We start from the raw sequence: 23594 nt of genomic DNA on the forward strand, positions 1-23594 counted from the left end.
CATCTAGCCAGAGTTCTTTTTTAACTCAGATATGTGTTTGTTTAACTTCCTAAATTGTTACACCAAAGTTGAAAAGAGTTTTAAAAAATTAGAAGAAGATTAGTGTCAGGGCCAGACATGGAGGAGACTTGAGCGGATACAGGTAAAATCTTTTATTAAAAGATTGAGCAGGGGTCAATACCAGTAATACAATACGCAGGGAAACCATACCATAAACTTGGGACAGTCCAGAGTTCATACACGAGCAGGAGATATCACAGAGAAGGCAGTAATCCAGTAGAGATAACACAGTCCAGGTCATACACAGATAATCCAATAAACAGGCAAAGGCAAAAATCAAAGTCGGAAAAACACGGAAACAGGATCATACACGGAAATAACAACGAGGGCAATAGAAACGCTTTGTAATGCAGGACGAACCAAACAATTACTCGGCGAGGTGTGAGCGTGAGCATGGTCCTTATATTCTAAGGGGTAATCAATACTCAGGACTTCCTGGAGGTGTCATGCGGTGTGTCATGTGATCGGGAGTGAGTGTGATGTCATGGTGTGGTGCGTTCTGGGTATTGTAAACAGCAAATTTTTGGAGTTCAAAAATCTGGAGTTAAACAAAAATGTGTGAAAGTGTTAAATTGTGCGAGTTTATTTCAGAGTTTATTCCAAGGTGTTGAGTAGCGTGACTGAACTCTCTAATGGGCGTGTCCATTAGACACCCGCCATCCTCTGCTTATAACACCCGCAACGGCCAACTCATCACACTGAAATTCCCTTAAACAAACACAGTATTTAGCTTTGTATTTTAGCTTTGTTTCGATCTGTGGCTGCTAGAGACTGAACTCATCACAAAAATATATCCAAGTCTGCTTTTAAAAATGCTATTGTGAATGTTGTAACTGCAGTAATTTAGACATCAAATAAATGTTTTTTTTTTCCTCTCTCAAGATAAATCGCTTTTTACACTCTTATTCAGGCTCAAAGTAGCTCCACACCTCACTGGAAGAATCCGGAGAGCTCTGACATTTAAAACAAGGCATTAGTAACTTTAAAACTGCACAAGAAGCTTATTAAAATACACTGTTTACATCTCGTAGCGTCAACATAACATGCTCGTCACTCTAATGATTCGGACTTTACTTTAAGATGATGGAGCTTAAGCCATGGGTTGTAAAGAGGGGTTTTTAATAAGCTTATTGTGCAGTTTTAAAGTTATTAATGCTTCGTTTTAATGTAAGAGCTCTTTGAATTCTACCAATGAAGTGTGAAGCTACTTTGAGTCTGTGGAAAAATCAATTTATCTGCAGGGGAAAAATATGCCCCTTTAATACCCATTCTAAAGCCTGTTTAACAACGTGAACAAAATTGCTGGATCTCAGAAAGCTGCAGGAGAGCAGATATGAGCTATTCAACAAAGTTTAGTACTCTTTATCATGTTTTACTAGAACAAAAGTCAATTTTACACCAGAGTTCTCCTTTAATATTCATTTTATAATGTAACGATCATATCAGTTCATGATTAAACGTCTCCAACAGCGAACTCAACAGTGAAAATAAACATTTTTTTTTTTTCACTGTTGAGTTCGCTGTTGGAGACGTTTAATAAGGAACTGGTATGATCTTTATCAGGGCCGATATGAAACGTTCAGTATTTCTTCAGAAGCGATGTAGAAAACGACTCAACATTAAGCAATAAACACTGCCACGTCCATAAACCCAGAGATAACGGAGATCATCTTTAAACTGTATTTTCATTGTGACACTGACTTCTGCATTTCATCATCATCTTCCACTGACTTTATTAATGCTGTAAATCTATAAAACTAAATACCGCACTCTTCTTCAGTGTTTTTACTTAGTTGTCGCATTATTTTCGTGAGATAAAAGAAATATATCTGGAGAGCAGACCCTCATTGCATGTTTCTCCTGGAGAAAAACTAAATTTTCATCAAAACAGTAAAGTGCTGTCAAATTACAACATAAAAAAACTGTAAATAGAAATACAATATGGTTATGTGTAATTTACAGTTTACAGTTTTTTGTAAGCATGTGCCAAAAATTTCTGTACTCTTCAGCTGACACTCTAGGATTCTTCCTCACCTCATTGATCATTTTGCATGCGCTGTGCTCTTGCAGTCACCTTTACAGGACTTTACCACGCCTAGGGAGAGTAGCAGCAACAGAAAGTGCTGAACTTTCTTCATTTGTAGAGCGCCTGTCTTACCGTGGACACATGAACATCAAGCTTTTAGAGATACTTTTGTGACCCTTTCCAGATTTATGCGTCAACAATTCTTGAACGTAGGTCTTGATTCATGCTGTGTTCAATAAATCCATGCAAACATATATATTTTTGGGCGTTATTAGTTTGAGCAGACTGTGTTTGTCTATTCTTGTGACGTATATGAAGATCAGAACACATTTAATGACCAATTTATGAGGAAATCCAAGTATAACCCAAAGGATTCACATACTTCTCGCATATTTCTTGCAACTGTATGAACATTTTTTTGAGCTTTAAAAATTGAAAGGTTAGACAGGTCTCAGGAAGGAAAGGGTTAACTTGCCTGTAGAGTCCAGAGCGCTTATTCATCCTTATTCATCATCCAGAACATGATGTTGAAACATCAGCACGTATAAAAACGTGACCTGAGATCAACTCTGAACACAGCAAGCCCTGCTGGAAGCTGGAAGCTGAAAGAGAGATTAAAAATGAGAGTTTCAGTAATTCTGATAGCTTTACTCCCCTGTCTCTTATCTTCAGTTTATGCTGAAAGTAAGTCTCGATATGGAAAACAAAATGTACCAGCTGATCTTCAGCAATCTACACTGGTTTGCTCTGTAGACCAGTGCGTCTATCTGATGACTGAAGACGCAAAGCTGAAGCAGAAACTGGAGGCAATGGACTCACGGCTGAACCAGGTTACGTACAAACTGAAGACCGCCGAGACTCAGCTCGGGGTTCTGAAACAGGAGAATAAAGGTATGGCTGACCTTCAGACACCCTGGCGAGAAATATACATAAAATATATACTTAACTGAACTTAAAACATACTGAGAAATATCGAAGTATGCTGTGAATATACTAAGAGATGTTCGTACTTACTTAAAATATCTGAAAAGCACTTTGATCATAAAAGCTTTTTAAAAAGTAAAAAAGTAAAATAATAATAATAATAATAATAATAATAATATAATAATAATAATATAATAATAATAATAATAATAATAATAATAATAATAATATTAATTTCCAAATAGACTTAAAGTCTGTCACAGTAGTTCACTTAAAATACAATGTATCATGTAACTTTTTATAAATTAAATAAAATGACTACATTGGTAAAACATATTAAAAATATATTTAAGTATTACATTAATATAACACTTAAAATGTATATCAATGCTCTAATTACAATTAGGAAAATATAAATATAAGTAAATTATGGGACACAGTGTTAAATAACATATTTAAAATAAATTTTGTAACACTAAAAATTGTAGTACAGTATATTAAAAAATATATTTTTATACCCAACGCAGTTGATACACTAGAAGTGTGCTGCTTATAAAAGACAGGAACAAGAAGCATTTTTGTATATTTGTACTGTACTGTAATGTAAATAAAGATCACATATTTTTAACATCAATTCTATACATCAAATACATTTCTAATCTAATATACCTGGTGTATAATAAATAAACTGTGATACAGTGGTAATAATCATTATTAAATATATTATAATTTTACTGTAAGCGTATTTAAAATATGGGATTACATACATAAAGTAGATGAAATGTTACTTAAGTATATTTAAAATACAGTTAAGTACACTTCAAGCAACATTTAAGTACTACTTTTGTTTCCCTATTTTTATACAGTTAAAGTGTAAGTAGAAAAAAAAGCTGTTCCATTTGATCACTTTTATATAAATATTGATTAATGAATAATAATAATGTGGCTACAGGAACACTTTAGTGCACTATAGTATAATAATGCTTAGTGTACTACTTTAATCTACTTTTATTCACTAGGGGAATTACAGCATTACAGAATTACATCATATTTTATGATGCAGAAAAAAAGGAAAACCTAAAACATGCAGCTCAAGACCAGATTGATGATCAGGAGTTTTTTTTTTTTTTTTAACTTTTAACGCTTTTTACTGTGAGAAAGTGTTTTTAAATGTGGACTAATTTTATTCTGCACTGTTTCTTCTGCTGTTTCTTTTCCCAGATCTGAGTAAAGAACTTACATCTCTTGGTTCCAGACTTAAATCAGCCGAGCAGAAGCAGGGAGAGCAGCAGGCCCAGATAGAAGCTCTGAAGAAACTGCCTTCAGGTAAATCTGTTTCAGTCTAAATGGAAACAGGAGTCCACGAACACAAAGTGGATTTCTTTCCCACCTGTTTTTTCTTAATCTTTAAAGTGTCTATTTTATATTCTGACAGGTAACATGATGAAATAATGTCCCATGGGGTTTATTTTTTATTTGATTTATATATTATATATATATAATTTGAAAGGGAGAATTATAAAATAGACTTAAAACGACATATATTATTTGAAAGAGAGAATTTTAAAATGGGTTCATATATTATTTGAAAGGGAGAAATATACAAGTGGAGGAGCTCATGTGTGCAGGAGCCCCAGAGCTGGGGCTTGTGAAACTTGTGAAATGGTTTGTTTGTTTGTTTGCTATATTGTGATTCTGTACATTCAATAAAAGTGGTGGAAACAAAAAACAAACAAAAAAAAACAGACGCCTACACCACAGACCATTTTATTGAGCCCGACCCAAGTCCGAGGTAACCGATGGGAAATGGAATATATTTAGTTTTAATTCTATTTTATATTTCTCCCTTTCAAATAAAATATTTTGTTTAAAGTCTATTTTATAATTCTCCCTTTAAAATAATATATTTAGTTTTAAGTCTATTTCGGCTCGGGCATCAGGTCGGCATCGGGCATAGAATCTAAACTCTACTTCGCGGGATTTCAGCTGGATTTTAGTTTGGGTTTTGCGACCAAGTAACATGCAGTAAATTCCAGTTATGAATAACTTTTTTTCCCATTTTTGTTTTGATCATCAAATAAAAAACAAAAAATACAAGGCGTATTTTTTTTTTGTATTATATTCAAAAACGAAAATTATTATTTTGTTTATTATTTTCTTATTTTCATTCTCAATTGAATATCAAATGAACGAATAATACACGGACTATGATCAATAAGCCCAAGTGTCTAATAATTTTCTCATCCATATTCTTGTTTTCTTTACAAGTTTTTTTTTAGCACGGGAAATAAAACCATTTGACAACTCGGATGAAAGTCTAGTTTGAGCTAATTTCCTTTATTTTGTTTTTTTTTTCAGGCAGAACCAACGTTGTTTTCTCGGCTTCTCTGCGCAGTTTTGGAAATGTCGGGCCTTTTAAAACCGAAACCACTTTAAAATACAGCAACGTTTTCACCAATGTGGGCAAAGGCTACGACAGTAACACAGGTACGTGACCTACATATATAGTATATATACAAATGAAGCTCAAATTTCTGTATGTTTGAAATTGTTCAAAAAGATAAAGGTTTCAATTGAATGTTTTAATTGTTTGCTCTGACTGTAATGGAGATTTTTAGTTTCCTGCATTTTTAGTTTCGTGACTGGTTAAAGTCCTGGACTGCAGCCTGGTGTGATGGATCCTGAAATATATAAGACCTCGTTTGATTATACAGCTCTGTAAAAAAAAAAGGAGAGCACTTCAGTTTCTGAATCAGTTTCTCTGATTTTACTATTTATAGGTTTATGTTTGAGTAAAATGAACATTGTTGTTTTATTCTATAAACTACAGACATTTCTCCCAAATTCCAAATAAAATATCGTAATTTAGAGCATTTATTTACAGAAAATGAAAAGATGCAGAGCTTTCAGACCTCAAATAATGCAAAGAAAACAAGTTCATATTCATAAAGTTTTAAGAGTTTTTTCATGCATCTTGGCATCATGTTCTCCTCCACCAGTCTTACACACTGCTTTTGGATAACTTTATGCTGCTTTACTCCTGGTGCAAAAATTCAAGCAGTTCAGTTTGGTGGTTTGATGGTTTGTGATCATCCATCTTCCTCTTGATTATATTCCAGAGGTTTTTAATTTGTTAAGAAACTCATCATTTTAAAGTGGTCTTATTTGTTTCCAGAGCTGTATTATGGGCTGTAGATTTTATAAGCATTATTTTTAACATGTCTGTACTGGAGAAGATGCAAAACTCTGCTGAGTAATCTGACTTAACACAACTCATTCTCTCATTCTATCGTGTTCTCCGCTGTAGGAACCTTCACAGTACCGGTCAGTGGTGTGTATCTTTTCATGTTTTACAATCACGCCCTGGGCGCTAAGGCCACCTACCTGACCCTGACCAGGAACGGGCAGCGGGTCGTCACCACCGGCCACCATAGGAACACGTTCGAGAGCTCCCATAACGGAGCCAACGCCATCACCCTCCAGCTCATGAAGGGGGATAAGATGTGTATCCGGCTCTGGGCAGAAAACTGGGTTTTTGATGATGATAAAAATTACACAACTTTTACTGGAATTCTGCTTTTCACTGTGTAAGAGTGTTCAGCTCTGTGCAGAGGTGTTAACTGGTCTAGATTATAAATATCACTGGATAAAATAAATCAGACCTGTACTCAAATGCAAGCAAATATAATAAAGCTACTTCAAGCAACACAGTGCCTGAGTTTATTCATTATACAGGAAATAAATAAAAAAAATAGCGAAAAATGGAGCAAAGTTCATTAGAAACTCTATTACTTTAAATTAAGAGTCTAATCATCTCCAATCATCGATGATGCAATCCCCAGAAACTAAGTCAAATGTGTGAAGTATTTCTTCGGGGTGTAAATGGAAACCAGTAGAGTGCTAAAGTACCCTAAAGTAAAGTATTTAAATCCTTAAAGCGAAACAGCAAAATCCACAGTTAATCCTGCAAAAACACACACAAAGCTACTGGCTGCCATCTTTCATTACCATTCCCAAAGGATCTCTCCTACAGGAATCATCTGTTATTTACTTCTAAATAAACAGAAAATAACAATGTAACTGAAAATCCCTGTAGATAAATAAGGCTTTTGTCCCCTGTTTCATCCACATAATTTTTAAAACTGTGACTACAATATTACATTTTAAGGGGAGATGTAGGAATGCATACATATATAACTTGCCTAATGTCTTTTAAAAAGATTGCCTATTGTTAATTTTCAAAGTAGCCGAATGAAAATATAGTTTTACCATGAAAAATGTAATACAGCAGTTTACTGTTGAAATAAAAATAAATAAATAAATAAATAAATAAAAAGACTACTCAAATAAAAACTAAATTCAATAGCCTTAAAAACAGATACTTAGCACAGTTTCAGTATATGGGAAACCTACTCGATCAATGATTCTTTTAAAATAAATGTAGTTAAAAAAGGATTTTTTTTTCTGCTTTGGTTGGACGCGCGCACACTGACTGTTGTGTTATGCCTTGTGAAAGGAAGATGTGTTATAAAGCATCTAGTTAAATATAATTGTTTTGTAAAACCATCTATGGTTATATTGTGTTTTAAATCCAGTAAAAGTTTCTAAGATACTGTATGAATCAGTATTTAGTTCATATTGAGATGTTTTAAACAATATTTTCATTTTTTAACATGCAGTTATGGAGGTAAATGCATTGTTTTAATGTACTGAGCTCAAATATCCATGTTTTAAAGTTGTATTTTTCCAAAAAGTCATATTTTTGTGCAGTGTTTCAGTATTTTAACACTCAAAAATGCTGTAAGAGAGAAAATCGGTCACCAAATAAACTGCAAAGCATGCGACACGTGGATTACAGTAACAAATATTATTGTTTATTGCTCATAGTTCGTCAAACCAGCAGCATCTGTGAAATGGAAGAACCTCAGAAAGACCTGGATCTGCTGTTTGGGATCATTTTAAACTTGATAAAGAGAGAAAGAGGTAAAGTGACCGATTCTGATTTCTCATTCAGTCACTTTTTCCAAATAAGTTTGTTTATTTGATTAAATCTGCAAAAAGCCTCAATTTTGCCATGACTACCTAAAACTATTGCTACAATCCCCACAGTGAGAGTTTTGTATGCAACTGGCATCCCCTAGTGGGTTCTGTACAGACCGGGCAACCTATGGAGCACAGCACAGCAGCAGACCAGAGTAGTAGAGAGCAGAGCAGGGAGCAGAGCAGGGAGCAGAGCAGGGAGCAGACACATATAACTTTGACCTGATAAAAATATTGTGCTGCTTATTGTGCAGCACGAGATCTCGTAGCGACCCTATTTACAACTTTCAGAACCAAACTCAGAACCAGAAGCCTGGAAATGTGCGACTTTAAGAAAGCTGGGCTCCTCCTCAATGAAATGCATCCAGTTATTGACCCACAATAAAATAATACGACTTTTAAATACAATAGAAGTTAAATAAAATAAAAGTATAGATAAATATATATATGGAAGCTCGAAATGTACCCCAGCACCAACCCTACTGTAAATCACGCATGCGTATTCTCATGATTAAGACTCGTTTCTCTTTGGTTCTCCTCAGACGTTTCCTCCTCCTCTTCTTCTTCTTCCACTTCCTCTTCCTCCTCCTCCTCGTCTTCCTCTTCAATATCTTCCATAATATCCTCCAGCTGCTCTTTAATCTTCTTCAGTTCCTGAAGGCCGTCCTGCAGCTCTTTGCACACCTCCCTGATCTTTGCGGCGAACTCGGTCTTGGCCCCCTTGCGCAGCTCCATGGAGTCTTTAGCCAGGAAGAAGACGTCCAGGGCCAGGAAGAGGCCAGACATCACCCCGCTGGCCACAGTGACGGCCTGGGCGGCTTTGGCGGCTCCGCCGGCCGCCCCCAGAACCTGCACCGTGCTGACCAGGCTCTCTGTGTTGATGAGGAGAGCCTTCCCCGCCCGGCCGCCCTCCTTCATCACATGCTTCACGCTTTTGTTCATGGCTCGCTTAGAGATGCTGTCCAGATACTGCTCGAAGTTCCACTCCTCCAGAGTCTCCATTCCTGCCTGAGAGAGAGAGGAACTTTATTATATAAATGAAGTATATGGGAAAAAAACGTATATCACGGTATTTTTTTAAGATTTTCTTAATATCTTTCCAGAGCTGTATGTTCCAGGATAGCAAAATGTTCTTCCTCTTCTTCTTTAAAGGGGGGAATCAGCATTAATTGAGAAAATTACTGGGTAAATCTTATATATAAACTGAGCAAGTAGAGCAGGAACAGAACAGGACTGAAAACTAATTTTTTAAACTTATATTTTACTTTCATTTTATATATATATATATATGATGATTAATATGACAGTTTTTTTTTTAGAAAATTTATTTAAAACAACAATAAGCAGTATATATGCTTGCTTGCGGTATCGCAATATATCACAATATATTGAATGGTACTTCACACTTCATGATACTACTCAGTGATAAAACTGTACATCCGGATTGCAATTGAAAAGAAAAACAAAAAAAAAAAACAAAAAAAAAAAAACAGGAGGACCAGTGAGCTTTTAGGCTTTCTTGGTCACGTGACATCATCGTGCTCAGTAGCTCCTCCATTTCCACTTAAACGCGAGGAGACAAAACTCAGATGTGCGTCCGGACGGGAATAAAATTACTGGAGGAGCACGGAGTTCAGAGGAAAACAGTAGATAATTCAGCCTGTAATTTTCTGAGAAAAACATGCATATGATCGTTCTGGACGGGAATAAAATCACAGAGGATAAAAAAAAAAAAACCTATAAAAAAGAAATTTACGCCAGAACCCCCTAAGAAACTATAAACTTTAAATATTATACTGTAAACTATAAACGTTAGCCTGTAGCTGAAGCTGCTGAATGATGAGCTAAGCTGTGTGGGTCTGACCTGAAGGAACTGAAGACAGTCTTTGATGTCGTTTATCTCCTCCTGGTATCCGAGGATGATCTGCTCCACTTTGGCTCGGTCTGTTCTGGAGTGCATAGTGTCGGTAATGTTGGCAGAGGCTGAGGTGATGCCCCCCGCCGTCGCTACACCGATGCCCACCGCCGTTACGATGAGAGACGTTCCGAGCGTAAACGGCGCCAGCGCCAGTCCCGTGATGGTCGTAATGCTCCCGGCAACGCTGGCCACGCCCCCTCCGACACTAGCCGTCACAGTTTTCTTATGGAAGCTGTCCGCCGCGTCGGCTAACGCTAACAGCTCCGCAACTCTGTGGTGCAGCGACGCCTCCCGCTGGTTAAACAGGTGAACGAACAGACGAGCAGCCATGAAGACGCGATCAGCCGCCGCCTCCACCGCTCTGTTACGAAGAGAGAGAGAGAAAGAAAGAGAGCTCATCCACCGCCCACTGCGGGAGGTAATGCCTCCTTCTATGACGTGGCAATCAGCCTCACAAGATAACTCCTAACAACATATACAGGAGTATAAGTCTCCTGAGATAATACTTTAATAATACGTTTTACATATAAATATACATAGACTGAATTCTTACTGCTCTGCTTCTTCTCCCTCAAAGTTCGTAGACTCGTTCCATTCGTTCCAACCTAAAGAAGCAAAATGTTTTTTATTATTTAAATATATATATAAAACATAAATTTAAACACACACACACTTTATCTTCTGTACCCTACCTTCAACAGTCCCCCACCACTCCAATAAACCCTCTTCATCCTACAAATAACATTATAATATAGGATTACAAACACCTGCATTACTTATCTCTCAATTTTATGAACAATGCAATATAAATACATTATATATATATATTTTACATATTATGGGCCATTCCACCGAATGGGTGCCATTTGCTTTTTGTATCTCTTCCAAATTAAATGTATTTTTTTTTTATTTCAACTCTTTTTACCTTAAATATTATGGATTTATTATGAAAATATGTTTTTAAAGCATAGATGGGATTTGATGCAACACAAAATACATCTCTAAAGGATTTTAATACTTATATTTCATGGTAAAGTTTATAGTTAGAGAGTGGGGACAGGTAACAAATGCTAATTACATATCTTTTGCAAATAGGTCAAATGTACAAGACACTATGCTTAATAATAAAATGTATTTTAAAGTTATTTTGTGTTCAAATTTATACATATCATTTCCTGGGACAGAAATGGCACCGATTCAGTGGAAAAGCCCTTTTATATACACATTTGTATATGATATAAAAAGGTAAATGTTACGTACTTCGTCAGTCTGCAGGGGACGGTCTTCACCAGGTGCCGACACCTCCTCCACAGCAGGAACTTCACATGAGTCTTTCTGTTAAATATAATATTTATTTACTACTTTTATACTATAGAGAACCTGCATATGGCTTCACACTTCAGGCACTCGCTCCTAAAACTATATCATATTAACATCAGTTTTACCATGTGTTCAGATCTATCAAACCATCACATTAACTATTTTATAATATAGAACACGATCGCTATTAAATCACAGCAAATTGTGCAAATAATAGTTTCTTTTTTTAGCGTTTGATAGCCCTAAAAATTCTGCAATTTTATGCAATTTATGAGAACTAAAAGCTTATTAATGCAAGGAATAAACGTCTTACTTTTTCTTCCATTTAATATTTTACTTGATCATTTTAATTTAATATAATAATAATTGCTGGTGTAGTTGTTGTATATGTTCTGTGCATTTCGTCTGATGCAGCTGAGCAGAGTTTAATAAGGTTAAGTTTAAATGTCATTAATGCAACTAATTCATTACTTAATTAGTATGAATTTTATGCAACAAATAAGTTCCAACATATTTTTGAATAAATATCTAAATATAAAACTAAATTTAAAAAATATATTTTTAATATACAAAAATTGCAAAGTGAAAATACACCAGCAGGGGGCAGAATGTAACTGCAGCTAAAATGCAATCTGTGTTTTACATTGTATCAGAATTTAATGATAAATGGACCAATAGAAATAGACTACTATGAAATAATTATTTTACACTGATTTACACTGAGAGCTAACAATGTTTTAATTCAATGTAAAGATGTTGATTTGAGCACTGGCACTATGATCAGAAGATCGCTGGTTCGAATCCTGTTCATGCAGGTTGCCATCCGCTGCCGTAGCCCTGAGAGAGCACAATTGTCCTTGCTCTTTCCCCTCATCACTCCTAGGGTGATGTGGATCAGCACAAGGCTGCGTCTGTGAGCTGATGTATCAGAACCGAGTTGCTGCGCTTTCCTCCGTGCGTTAGCGCTGTGATGCTACTCGGAAAAAGGTTCAAAAAGAGGCGGAGTCTGACTTCACATGTGTCGTAGGAGGCGTGTGCTGGTCTTCACCCTCCTGGTGTTGGAGCATCACTAGTGATAGGGGGAGTCCTAATAAATGGGTTGGGCAATTGTGTCAGCTCATCATTTCCTTTAAGAGTTGAACCAGGTGAGCTCTGATATTGGCAGATTGCTATTGTAACGGTGCAGCTACCTGGACGTGTCCAACAAACTCTTCTCAGCAGAGGAAACTGAGCTGCTGGTTGACGCTGTGAAGGAGCTCCAGCAGCTCATTTACGGGAACAGCAATGTTATTTTATTTACTATTCTGTTTATTGTTGATGTAAAAGTTGGGTTTGTGCTGCTGCGTTGCCAAGATAGCAGAACCTACCTTAAAATGATTCCATTCAAAGCCAAGAATCTTTGGAGAACTGGGTTCTGTGGGGGTCTGTGATGCTGTGGAGCCTCTCTAAACAAAAACATCACAAAACATAAGATTAACTATATAAAACACATATACAGCTCTGTAAAAAATGGAGAGCGCTTCAGTTTCTGAATCCGTTTCTTTGATTTTGCTATTTATAGGTTTATGTTTGAGTAAAATGAACATTGTTGTTTTATTCTATAAACTACAGACAACATTTCTCCCAAATTCCAAATAAAAATATTCTCATTTAGAGCATTTATTTACAGAAAATGAGAAATGACTGAAATAACAAAAAAGATGCAGAACTTTCAGACCTCAAATAATGCAAAGAAAACAAGTTCATATTCATAAAGTTTTAAGAGTTCAGAAATAATCAATATTTGGTGGAATAACTCTGGTTTTTAATCACAGTTTTTTTCATGCATCTTGGCATCATGTTCTCCTCCACCAGTCTTACACACTGCTTTTGGATAACTTCAAGCAGTTCAGTTTGGTGGTTTGATGGTTTGTGATCATCCATCTTCCTCTTGATTATATTCCAGAGGTTTTCAATTTGGTAAAATCAAAGAAACTCATCATTTTTAAGTGCTCTTTTAGTTTTGTGATAGCTTTTTTTGCATATATCTGCATATGTAATAAAAAAGTACCAACATGAATGAAAACCTTTCGGCATTTGATATTCAGCTATTGTCCAAATGGTTTGGTTTTGCTCCAAAATTTCCAATTCTAGTGCATTGCTATAATAAACATGCAACACATTTCCCTGGTATTTCCCTGACTCTGCAAATTACACTGGTTTATGGAGTTTTAAACATAAAATTATATAAATTACTTCTGCTGCTGTAAGCTGTAAGACTCTTAAACTCCACTTAACAACACACTGCACTGACACCAAGGACAAATTACTGTTTACTGTTTACCAACATGGTCACTTTACTTGCACTGAGACACTTTATCTCCACTGCTCTAATTCACATTATCATGCTGCTATAGCACACTTGCACTCTGGACTTCATGTTGCTGAACCTTCTACTCTCTATTTATTTATTTTTTCTTTGGGATATTTATCTATCTATTTTGTATATTCTATTTCTTTTATTGTATTCTTTTTTATCTATATATCTATTTTAATAACAGCTCTTTGGGTGTAAAACTGGATCGTGAGATCACAATTTCGTTCCACTTCATGTACCACATGTGATGCGAATGACAATAAAATCTCCTTGAATCCTTGAATCCTTAATTTTAAAGTTTATACAAAATAACTCAACACAAAATAGCAAACCTTGTAATACAGACCTGATCTGCTGCTGGATCCTCATCGTTCTGAACTGAAGGAAATACGGACTTTAAATCAGATTCCTGTAATGAACAAGAACGGTATGTTAAGATTCAGCAAAAATAGAACCAAACAAAGAAGCCAGAAGAATCATTTGATTTAAATATCTGTTTACATTAGATGCAACATGCACACAATGTAAATAATGAGTTTACCGCATTAAAAAGTCATTAAAACCCATCAACAATTAACTCTAAACACTACAGTTATTAGTAAATACACTCATTTTATTAAACAACACTAATTACACTCTGGGTCAGCTGGTCTGTGTTTTTTTTAACTCTAATGAAATCTCTATATATACTTAGAGATGTGTATCATATTTTACAATAACAGATTATTTATATGATATAATAAAGTATTGTCATATAAGCCAGTTCTAATAGAGGGTTATAAGGATTTTTGGCATTTGTTTAGGCATTTCTGCCAAATAAGTGCCATTTCTGTATAAATATGCACACGAAATAACTTTAAAAGACATTTTATTACTAAGCATAGTATCTTGTACATTGAGCTAATAGCAAAAGTAAGAAAAATTGTATTTGTTACCTGTCCCCACTCTCTAACTATAAACTTTACCATGAAATATGTTTATTAAATCCTTCAGAGATGTATTTGTTTGCATAGTTGTTTGACTCCAAATCCCATCTATGCTTTAAAAATATTTTTTTCATATTAAATCCATAATATTTAAGTTAAAATACACATTTTAGTTGTGGTCTCACTCAGTTCTGTTACCGAAACACACTACCCTGATTATCTGAAACATCATAGGCAAGTGGGTTTAGGATCTGCTGAATGTTTCTAGGATATTTTTAGAAAATCAAGCTTTTCCAGTTTTTCTGGAATGTGTGGAAACTCTATTTAAATACCAACCAAAAACATTAAACACAGAAAAAAAAACACCCTGGCAAACGAGAGTAAAACAATAACCTCAGTACCTGAAGCGTGTCTTTATTCATACTGACGTCCTGCTTCACACCTTCAGCTACGTCAGCACTCTGAAAAACACACACACACACACACACACACACACACACACACACACACAAACACACACACACACACACACACACACAAACACACACAAACACACACACACACACACACACACACACACACACACACACACACACACACACACACACACACACACACACACACACACACACACACACACACACACACACACACACACACACACACACACACACACACACACACACACACACACACACACATTACAGAGCATTTAAGCATTATCAGATCATACAGAGATACAGATCTCCTGGTCTTCTACTGGTCCTGTACTGGTCTTACCTGCTGGGTTGTGTCTGTGTTCTGGGAGGGAAGGCCATTGTTTGGGTTCTAGAGAGAGACAGAGATGAGACTGAGGTGCTGAACCAGACAACACCCCCCCCCCCCTCCTCCACACACCCACACACACACACATACACTGCTGAGCACAGACAACACTGACAGCACAACTCTGCTGATAGCACTGATTACCCTGAGTAGGTGTAGGTGTGTGTATAGTGTGTGTGTGAATAGAGCGTTTGTATAGTGTGCGTATTGTGTAAGAGTGTGTGTGTAAGGTTGTGTGTGTGTAAGAGTGTGTGTATAAGAATGTGTATAGTGTGTATGTGTGAGTATTTAGTGCTTAGTGTATGTGTTTAAGTGTGTGTGTGTGTGTGTGTGTGTAAGACTGTGTATATAGTGTTTGTGTGTAGTGTGTGTATAAGAATGTGTGTGTGTGTGTGTAGTGTGTGTGTGTGTGTGTATTGTGTGTGTATAGTGTGTGTATAAGAATGTGTGTATAGTGTGTATGTATGTATATGTTTAAATGTTTGTGTGTAACACTGTGTGTATATAGTGTTTGTGTGTAGTGTGTGTAAGATTGTGATTGCATAGTGTGTGTGTGTGTGTGTGTGTAAGAGTGTGTATATAGTGTGTTGTACCTGTGAAGTCCTGAATGGGTTCACTTTCTGAATCAGTCCCAGAACCAGTCCAGGGTTCTAAAGTAAAACAGAGACAGAAGTATTTATTTAACATTGTTGTTTTATTCTATAAACTACAGACAACATTTCTCTTAAATTTCAAATAAAAATATTCTCATTTAGAGCATTTATTTACAGAAAATGAGAAATGGCTGAAATAACAGAAAAGATGCAGAGCTTTCAGACCTCAAATAATGCAAAGAAAACAATTTCATATTCATAAAGTTTTAAGAGTTCAGAAATAATCAATATTTGGTGGAATAATCCTGGTTTTTTATCACAGTTTAAATCTTTACCTGTGCAGGTTCTGAGGTTTTATTCTCTCCACTCTTTCCAGTGAGGGAAGACTGACTGCTGGATTTTGAAACCTGAGATCAACAAAAGAAAAAACACAGATAAACTTTCAGCTTCACAGAAGAAGGGAAAAACTTCCTAACGTCACATTTTAACACAAGTCAGTGTAGAAACATTGTATTCAAAGTCCTTGTGTAGCTAAATGGCAGAACACTAACAAACTACTTCATACTTCACTGCCATAGAAGCAAAAAAACTCATTGTTTGAAAGTTCTTTGAACTCCCTCATCTGATGACTCGACAAGGACAGCAGGTACAGATCCCTCCCTCAGAAGAAGTCTGCTGGATAAACCTCATGTGTACTGTCTGAGGTTTTCAACCAGTTGGTGTTTCTTTAACTGATCTAGTGGGTGGGTTGACAGGTGAGGGGTGGAGCCAGGGTGGTTCTATGCAGGTTTCCTTATTGTGACATCACCATGAGGGAGGAGCCAAACAGCTCATAGAAGCAAATGATTCATGATACCAAACTCTTTCAGCTGATTCACAGAAAAGGATAGATTTTTTGGTGTTTGGAGTCTTTATAGTGTCTTTATAGAGTCTATAAAAAAAAAAGCGAGTTTTGCGTAATGTCTTCTTGAGATTATATATTTTTCACACTTCTACTTAATAGTTTTACGTAAGAAACACATTGCACACATTGAACATTACCTGTTATAACAACTTCACAAATGTTACAATTAAATAAACCTTCATATTTAGTACTAAAAGTGAATGTTCTTACCTGTGAAGACGACTTAAACGGGTTGACCATCTGAATAAATCCGCTTACCATCCCGGTGTTCTGAAATCAAACATTTTACAACAAAACAATCACTTAAAATTATTTTTACCTGAAGTTACAAATACACAAGTACACTTCCAGCATTTCACTGTAGTTCATTAACATAGATATTGCAACAGATCTTTGTGATATCAATTAATATATTCTTAAGAATCAGGTGCGCAGTGAGCAGTAGGTACAGATTCCTACCTCAGACAAAGTCTCTTTGACTTTGGCACGTTGCTATTTTAACGTGCCAAATGCAGCTACCTGGACGTGTATAACAAACGCTTCTCAGCAGAGGAAACTGAGCTGCTGGTTTACGCTGAGAAGGAGCTCCAGCAGCTCATTTATGGGAACAGCAAAGTTATTTTATTTACTATTCTGTTTATTGTTGATGTAAAAGTTGGGTTTTTGCACGTGTTGCCAAGATAGCGATGAACGTCTGACTGTTGATGTCTGTCTAGGTTGTATTCAGTCAGTGGAGCTCCTGTGTTTTCTGTTACCAAGATAAAGAAGCAAAACTCCAGAAATGTACCTGAACACACCTCATTTCCAGAACACCACCCCCATCAGTGCAGATATATAGACTGTTGGCGAGGTGTAAGATAGCAATGAGCATCTCAATGCACCTTGTGCAGGGTGTAAGATGTTAGCAACGTTAGCCTTGAATTTCCGTTAACGTGTACAGAACCTTAAATTACTAGATTTGCTCACCTGACTCGGTTCTTTAACTCCGCCCCCATCACTTTCCCCAGTTGGAGGAGATTTACTCTCTGATAACGAGCTCTGATGGAGGAAAGAGTACACACTTGTTTAGTACATCATCTTCATCATAATAATCATCTTCATATTTATCTTCATCAAGATACACACACAGCCATATGCATCAGCTTTAGCACTGCTGCTATAATTTAATGCTGTTAATAAGGATAAAGTTATTAATGCACAATTGTTACCATCATTTTTAAGATACTACTTAAAAATGATGAGCTTTTTTTATTTTACCAAATTAAAAACCTCTGGAATATAACAAGAGGAAGATGGATGATCACAAACCATCAAACCACCAAACTGAACTGCTTGAATTTTTGCACCAGGAGTAAAGCAGCATAAAGTTATCCAAAAGCAGTGTGTAAGACTGGTGGAGGAGAACATGATTCCAAGATGCATGAAATTAAAACTGTGATTAAAAACCAGGATTAAAAAAAACAGGTATATATTTACAATGACTGTAAAGTGTAACCTCTGTGGATGTATAAGTACATGTATTTGTACCAAACCATCAGTTGATACGAGGGTCACAGTTCTGTGTTCACATTCCTACTGTACACTGTACTCATCCTGTACTATTAACTATAAAACACTAACAAAAACACAGATTTCTACTCCTAAATCTCTATTTCCAATTTAAATGTTAGTGTGTGTTCTAACACGCTGGTTTTTAAGGCATGAAAAGCGGCATGTTAGAACGTGAAGGCCTCTTTTTAAATAGCTGATGAGTTCAGTCAGGTTTCTGTCTGCAGGGTGAATATTAATATGCTCTCAATGCCCAGGATTGCAAAATACCACTCTCAAAGACTCAAAGATCTGCCAATATATGTGCTGGAGGTGCAGAAAAGTTAGGTATAAATCGCTTACCTGTGGGGAAGACTTGAACGGATTCATCTTTTCCAGTGCACCCATCATCCCAGAGCTCTGTGAAACAGAACCAATCAATAAATTAATCAATCAATCAATCAATCAATCAATCAATCAAATCTTTATCTTCACTCTGTTTTACACACTGAGGGCAACTCAGCATTTACAGCTTACAAAGAGACTAAAAGAAAAAATAAATTAAAATCAAGTATTTAAACTGTTAATCAAAAATAAGAAACTTCAAACAAAACAATACAAATTAAATAGTAAAAGCATTAAAAACAAAAACAATATGAGATTTAATTAAGACATAAGAAGATTAAAAAAATCAGAATAAAAGGATAAGTGGACAGGCTAAAATAAATAAAATAAAGCAATAAAATAAAGGGATCTAAATAAATCAGAATCATAAAAGATAAACAGATAAAGAAAAAGAGAAATACAATAAAGTGGCTAAAAGTAAAAATAAGATAGTAAAGAATGTAAATGAAAGAAATAAAACAAAAGGTAAGTGTATCTATATATAAACATGTTCTGTAACAATCTTGTATTTTCTTTTCAGGGTTCATACACTTTTTAACCAATACATTTCCATGATTTTTTCATGGCTTTTTCATGCTTTCAAGGCAAATTTTTATGGTCATACAATTTTTAGAACATCAGTGCAGATATGGACAGTAAAACTCAAAAATCAACTAAAAGGATCATTAAAATTTATTATATTATATTAGGTCTAAAATGAATCTGATAAAAATGCTGACATGCAATCTTTAATAATAAATGTGTATCAGATCCTGAGAGCTCCATTGTGTGAACTTGGCTAAATTACTGAATAAACTCTGATTTTTTTAAGCTCAAAATAGATTTTCTCCATCAATAAACTAAAACTTTCTGGGTATTTTTATTTTTCCACAACTTATCTAGGCCTGGAAATTGTTATTTTCAAATTCCATGACTTTTCCAGGGTTTTTATGATAGTACAAACCCTGTTTGTTGCCATTTTTGACATATGTTGTGCAAAGACTTTATTCTAAAATATGATAAAATAACTTGGAATTAAATATTTCTATTCAAGAAAGTCAAGAATGTTTTAACGGTCATGTAAAGTTGACATTTTGGAGATGAACATTTTTGAATGACTGCAACAATATTTAAAATAAAATGAGAATTACATTTTAAAAAGTGGTTCTGACCTTGTTGTGGGGGTTGACACCAGCTCCACCAGCATTTTCCTGATAAATTAAAATAAATTTATTTCAAAATTTAAGAACATATTAATGGAATTTTATCTAGAAAAGAAAAAAAAAGTCAAACCTGTACCTTATTCTCTACTTTCGTCTCTTTGGGTACGGTGGACTGGATGTGTTTATTCACTTCCTGTGTGCAAAGAGGAAGCTGCAGTCATGTAATACTCTAACAGTCTTTAAATGCATGTGTGTAATATAAAAGATAAACACATATTCACCTGTGGGACCACAGGTGCCTTTTCACTCCGGAACATGCGTAACCTGACCTACAGTAGCCGAGATCTGAAACACACAGATAAAAAAAAAAAAAACGAGAATACAGGATGCTGTTTTTGACTGTGATATGATCAAGTGATAATCATGTGCTTTAATCAGACCTCGTCTGTGGAAGATTACAGCAAACTCGCCTCACCCTGAGGGCTGTGAAGGCTGCACAAGATTAAAAAAAAAAAGTTTGAGTGTGAAAAGTACTGTAAGTGTAAGGCTAATATCTTTACCAGAGGTTAACATAATTTTCATTGGTCCTACAGTTAATATATAAATAAGATAGACCTGCTTAATCAACCAACAGTTCACTATAGTTCACTACAATTTCTGCACTACAGTTGCTCGATAAATAAGTTAGATATGCTCAACCAACCAACAGTTCACTACAGTTTCTGAGATTCTCAGTAAGATAAAATACTGTATTAACCAGAAACAATAATCAATCAAACTATTTATAAACCATAATACTAACTTACAGACTGTAAAATAGCGTATGTGTTTCTGTCAAATGGATTTTAGGAGATATATGGAAGTTCTAGTTTGGTTATTGGTGGTATTTGGTCCAAAACGTTTGAAAACCACTGATCTAGACCATTTCAGCAAAGGTTGGTAAATAAATGTCAGCCTTCCCAGCCTGTATAATTTGCTAGTTTTCTTTTTTACCTTTTAAAAATAAAAGTCGTTTTACCACAACCTGCATGACATTTGCTGTGAAACGGTTCAGTGGATAGAAACTCGCCGCCTCAGATTCCTTTACAGTAGCGATGATAAGAACTAGATAAGGGATATTATTTAGCCTCACAACGCCCTGCATTCAGCTTGGATTGAATGGATGTAAAGGTCAATATGCATTAACTTTTCTGTACGAACTAATAAAATCATATCAAGGAAACTAGCCAAGTTTAAGCTCTGGTATCTCTTGACATATCGTTTGAATTGTCCGTTTTGGAGTCTGTGGTAAAGCCACGAATTCTCTACTTTTATTTCTAAATCTCGAGTTGCCAGGTACACAATAGCCGGCAAAACAGCGGCATCGGCATCCTTCAAAAAAGAGCTCCATGAACAGAGGTAGAACAAAGCAGAGCAAATATTGGCAATGGAATTGATAGAAGGAGACAGCTTAGAGCCCAGAAGGACTACAAGACGCAAGATGCTGAGCTGGCTACTTTTCTCCTGAACAGGTAAACATTAAGGTTCTAATCTAAGAATCAGCATGAACATTTTAATCAGTATCAATTACTACTCAGTTAATACTCAGTGGTCCGTATGCAGCTGGAATATCAAGGCAGCGAGTATTTAAGATAGGTTAAGTGATCTGGACTAGCACAGGCTTCACATCCAGGGAGCATCATTTCAGTTACAGTTAATACAGATACAGTTAATCCAATTTACTCCAAAAAAAGTATTTCTGCAACACAATTTTAGTTAAACTTCATGCAACTATGGAATGACATTTTTGACTCATTTACTCAATTACCTCAGACCTCAATTTTTTATCTGATTACCTCATTTGTACCTCAGATTTGATGTCATGGATAAAATCTGGCTTTTTTTTACCTAAAATTTCATTTAAAATGTGTAATACAAATTTTTATAAAATAAAAGCTAAATTACCTCAGACTACCTCAATTTGACCTCAGATTTGATGTTTTGGGTCAAATCTGGCATTTTTTGTAGACCTGATACTTATTTTACAAGGTATATTCCAATTTTGAATGAAAGAGAAGCTAAATTACCTCAGAATATCTCAATTTTACCTCAGATTTGGTGTTTTAGGAGAGATTTGTGGTTTGTCAGCCAGAACCACTCACTGAAGGGCATTTAGAAGACATTCAGCCTGCTATGCAGGAGGTTAGGGTGCAGTTATAGCAGATTACTCGGGTAATTTAAGTTTTAGGGGGGTAAAATCATTTTATTTCAGTTTTAGTTTGTGTATTTTTAGTTAGCTAGTTAGCTAGTTAGCTAGCGATGTGTTGTTACTTTGTGCGCGCGCGAGGAGAGCGTTAAAAACGTGATGACGTTGGCAGCTGCCCGTCGCTATAGCTACCGTACCAACCTGGCCTTAGCTAAAGTTAAGTTAACGCTAAAATTAACGCTTAAATAAGTTTTACGCTTAAGATCTGCGGTACATCCGCTCAGTAACTCAGTTATATTTGCTCGGTCACTCCTGAATCAGTTCGCTTTTACTCAGAATCGCTACAGAAGCTCCTCAGAACTTTTATATATAAATACAGCAGCAGTTAAATCCTCCACACGGTGTGTTTCTCTGCAGTTTTGAGGAGAAAGTGAGTTAAAACTCTTTATCTTACCCAGAAACAGAGAGAAAGTCGCAGTCTGAGGGAGTTTGAGGTAGTTTATGTAGTTCTTCCCCTTTTTCTCCTCATGTTGGGAAAGTTATGGGTGCGGAGGTCACGTGACTTCTGCTCCTCAGGCACGCGAGGACCACGTGGGGGACTATAAACACAGGGGTGGAGCAGGTCACGTGTTACACAGACAAACAGCTGTTTCTGAATATAAACAAATAAATAAATACATTTTTACAAATAAAAAAAACTCTGGAATATAATCAAGGGGAAAAAGCCATCAAACCAAGCTTGAATTTTTGCACCAGGAGTGAAGCAGCATAAAGTTATCCAAAAGCAGTGTGTAAGACTGGTGGAGGAGAACATGATGCCAAGATGCATGAAAAAACTGTGATTAAAAACCGAGGTATTCCACCAAATACTGATTATTTCTGAACTCTTAAAACTTCATGAATATGAACTTGTTTTCTTTGCATTATTTGAGATTTTTGATATATTTTTTTTTATTTCAGCCATTTCTAATTTTCTGCAAATAAATGCTTTAAAATTACAATAGTTTATAGAATAAAACAACAATGTTCATTTTACTCAAACATAAACCTATAAATAGCAAAATCAGAGAAACTGATTCAGAAACTGAAGTGATCTCTTCATTTTTCCTTAGCTGTATATTTACATACATTACATTTTTACATCTCTGAATCTAATGACACAATGTGTATTTTTTACTTCTGTTAAATATTATGTATTTATTATAAAAAATATATTGTTAAAGCATAGATGGGATTCGGAGTAGCACAACAATCTCGGCAAGATTTTAATAGATTTTAATTTTAATAGGTAAAGTTCATAGTTAGAGCGTGGGGACAGGTAACAGTGTTCTAAGTAGTTTTATTAATGTTTTAATCTTACTTTTATAATAACTAGGTCAAAGTACAAGACACTATGCTTAATAATAGAATGTATTTTAAAGCTATTTTGTTTGCACATTTATA

General features: G+C 35.5%; 2 protein-coding genes across 2 annotated transcripts; one reads left to right on the forward strand and one right to left on the reverse strand.

The window, feature by feature from the left end:
- Positions 1–2665: 2665 nt before the first annotated feature.
- On the forward strand, positions 2666–6718 carry LOC103029730 (caprin-2). Its single transcript, XM_007253173.4, has 4 exons — positions 2666–2977; positions 4232–4336; positions 5369–5497; positions 6318–6718. Exons 1-4 carry the CDS (start codon positions 2707–2709, stop codon positions 6599–6601), a joined length of 789 nt encoding a protein of 262 aa, XP_007253235.3. The 5' UTR covers positions 2666–2706; the 3' UTR covers positions 6602–6718.
- A 1144-nt stretch (positions 6719–7862) lies between these two features.
- On the reverse strand, positions 7863–20199 carry si:cabz01007802.1 (uncharacterized). The gene is made up of 16 exons (XM_049472135.1): positions 20103–20199; positions 19976–20014; positions 18783–18839; positions 17859–17930; positions 17103–17162; positions 16324–16395; positions 15989–16045; positions 15351–15398; positions 14972–15031; positions 13991–14053; positions 12656–12733; positions 11229–11303; positions 10661–10700; positions 10522–10573; positions 9915–10329; positions 7863–9058 (listed from the first exon to the last, which is right to left on the reverse strand). The coding sequence occupies exons 3-16, from the start codon at positions 18828–18830 to the stop codon at positions 8540–8542; spliced, it is 1659 nt and encodes a 552-aa protein (XP_049328092.1). The 5' UTR covers positions 18831–18839; positions 19976–20014; positions 20103–20199; the 3' UTR covers positions 7863–8539.
- Between the last annotated feature and the right edge of the window lie 3395 nt (positions 20200–23594).

Source organism: Astyanax mexicanus, chromosome 25 (genome assembly GCF_023375975.1).
Source record: "Astyanax mexicanus isolate ESR-SI-001 chromosome 25, AstMex3_surface, whole genome shotgun sequence".
Taxonomy (NCBI): domain Eukaryota; kingdom Metazoa; phylum Chordata; class Actinopteri; order Characiformes; family Acestrorhamphidae; genus Astyanax; species Astyanax mexicanus.

What these genes read in the sequence shown, in the direction of transcription:
- LOC103029730 (XM_007253173.4), top strand. Translation starts at nt 2,707, where the DNA reads ATGAGAGTTTCAGTAATTCTGATAGCTTTACTCCCCTGTCTCTTATCT. An exon ending in TCTGAAACAGGAGAATAAAG is followed by an intron (nt 2,978 to 4,231) that starts GTATGGCTGACC and finishes TTCTTTTCCCAG; the next exon opens with ATCTGAGTAAAGAACTTACA. An exon ending in AGGCTACGACAGTAACACAG is followed by an intron (nt 5,498 to 6,317) that starts GTACGTGACCTA and finishes TCTCCGCTGTAG; the next exon opens with GAACCTTCACAGTACCGGTC.
- si:cabz01007802.1 (XM_049472135.1), bottom strand. Translation starts at nt 18,830, where the DNA reads ATGATGGGTGCACTGGAAAAGATGAATCCGTTCAAGTCTTCCCCACAG. An exon ending in TGAATAAAGACACGCTTCAG is followed by an intron (nt 14,054 to 14,971) that starts GTACTGAGGTTA and finishes TGTTCATTACAG; the next exon opens with GAATCTGATTTAAAGTCCGT. An exon ending in TTGAATGGAATCATTTTAAG is followed by an intron (nt 11,304 to 12,655) that starts GTAGGTTCTGCT and finishes TATATTTAACAG; the next exon opens with AAAGACTCATGTGAAGTTCC.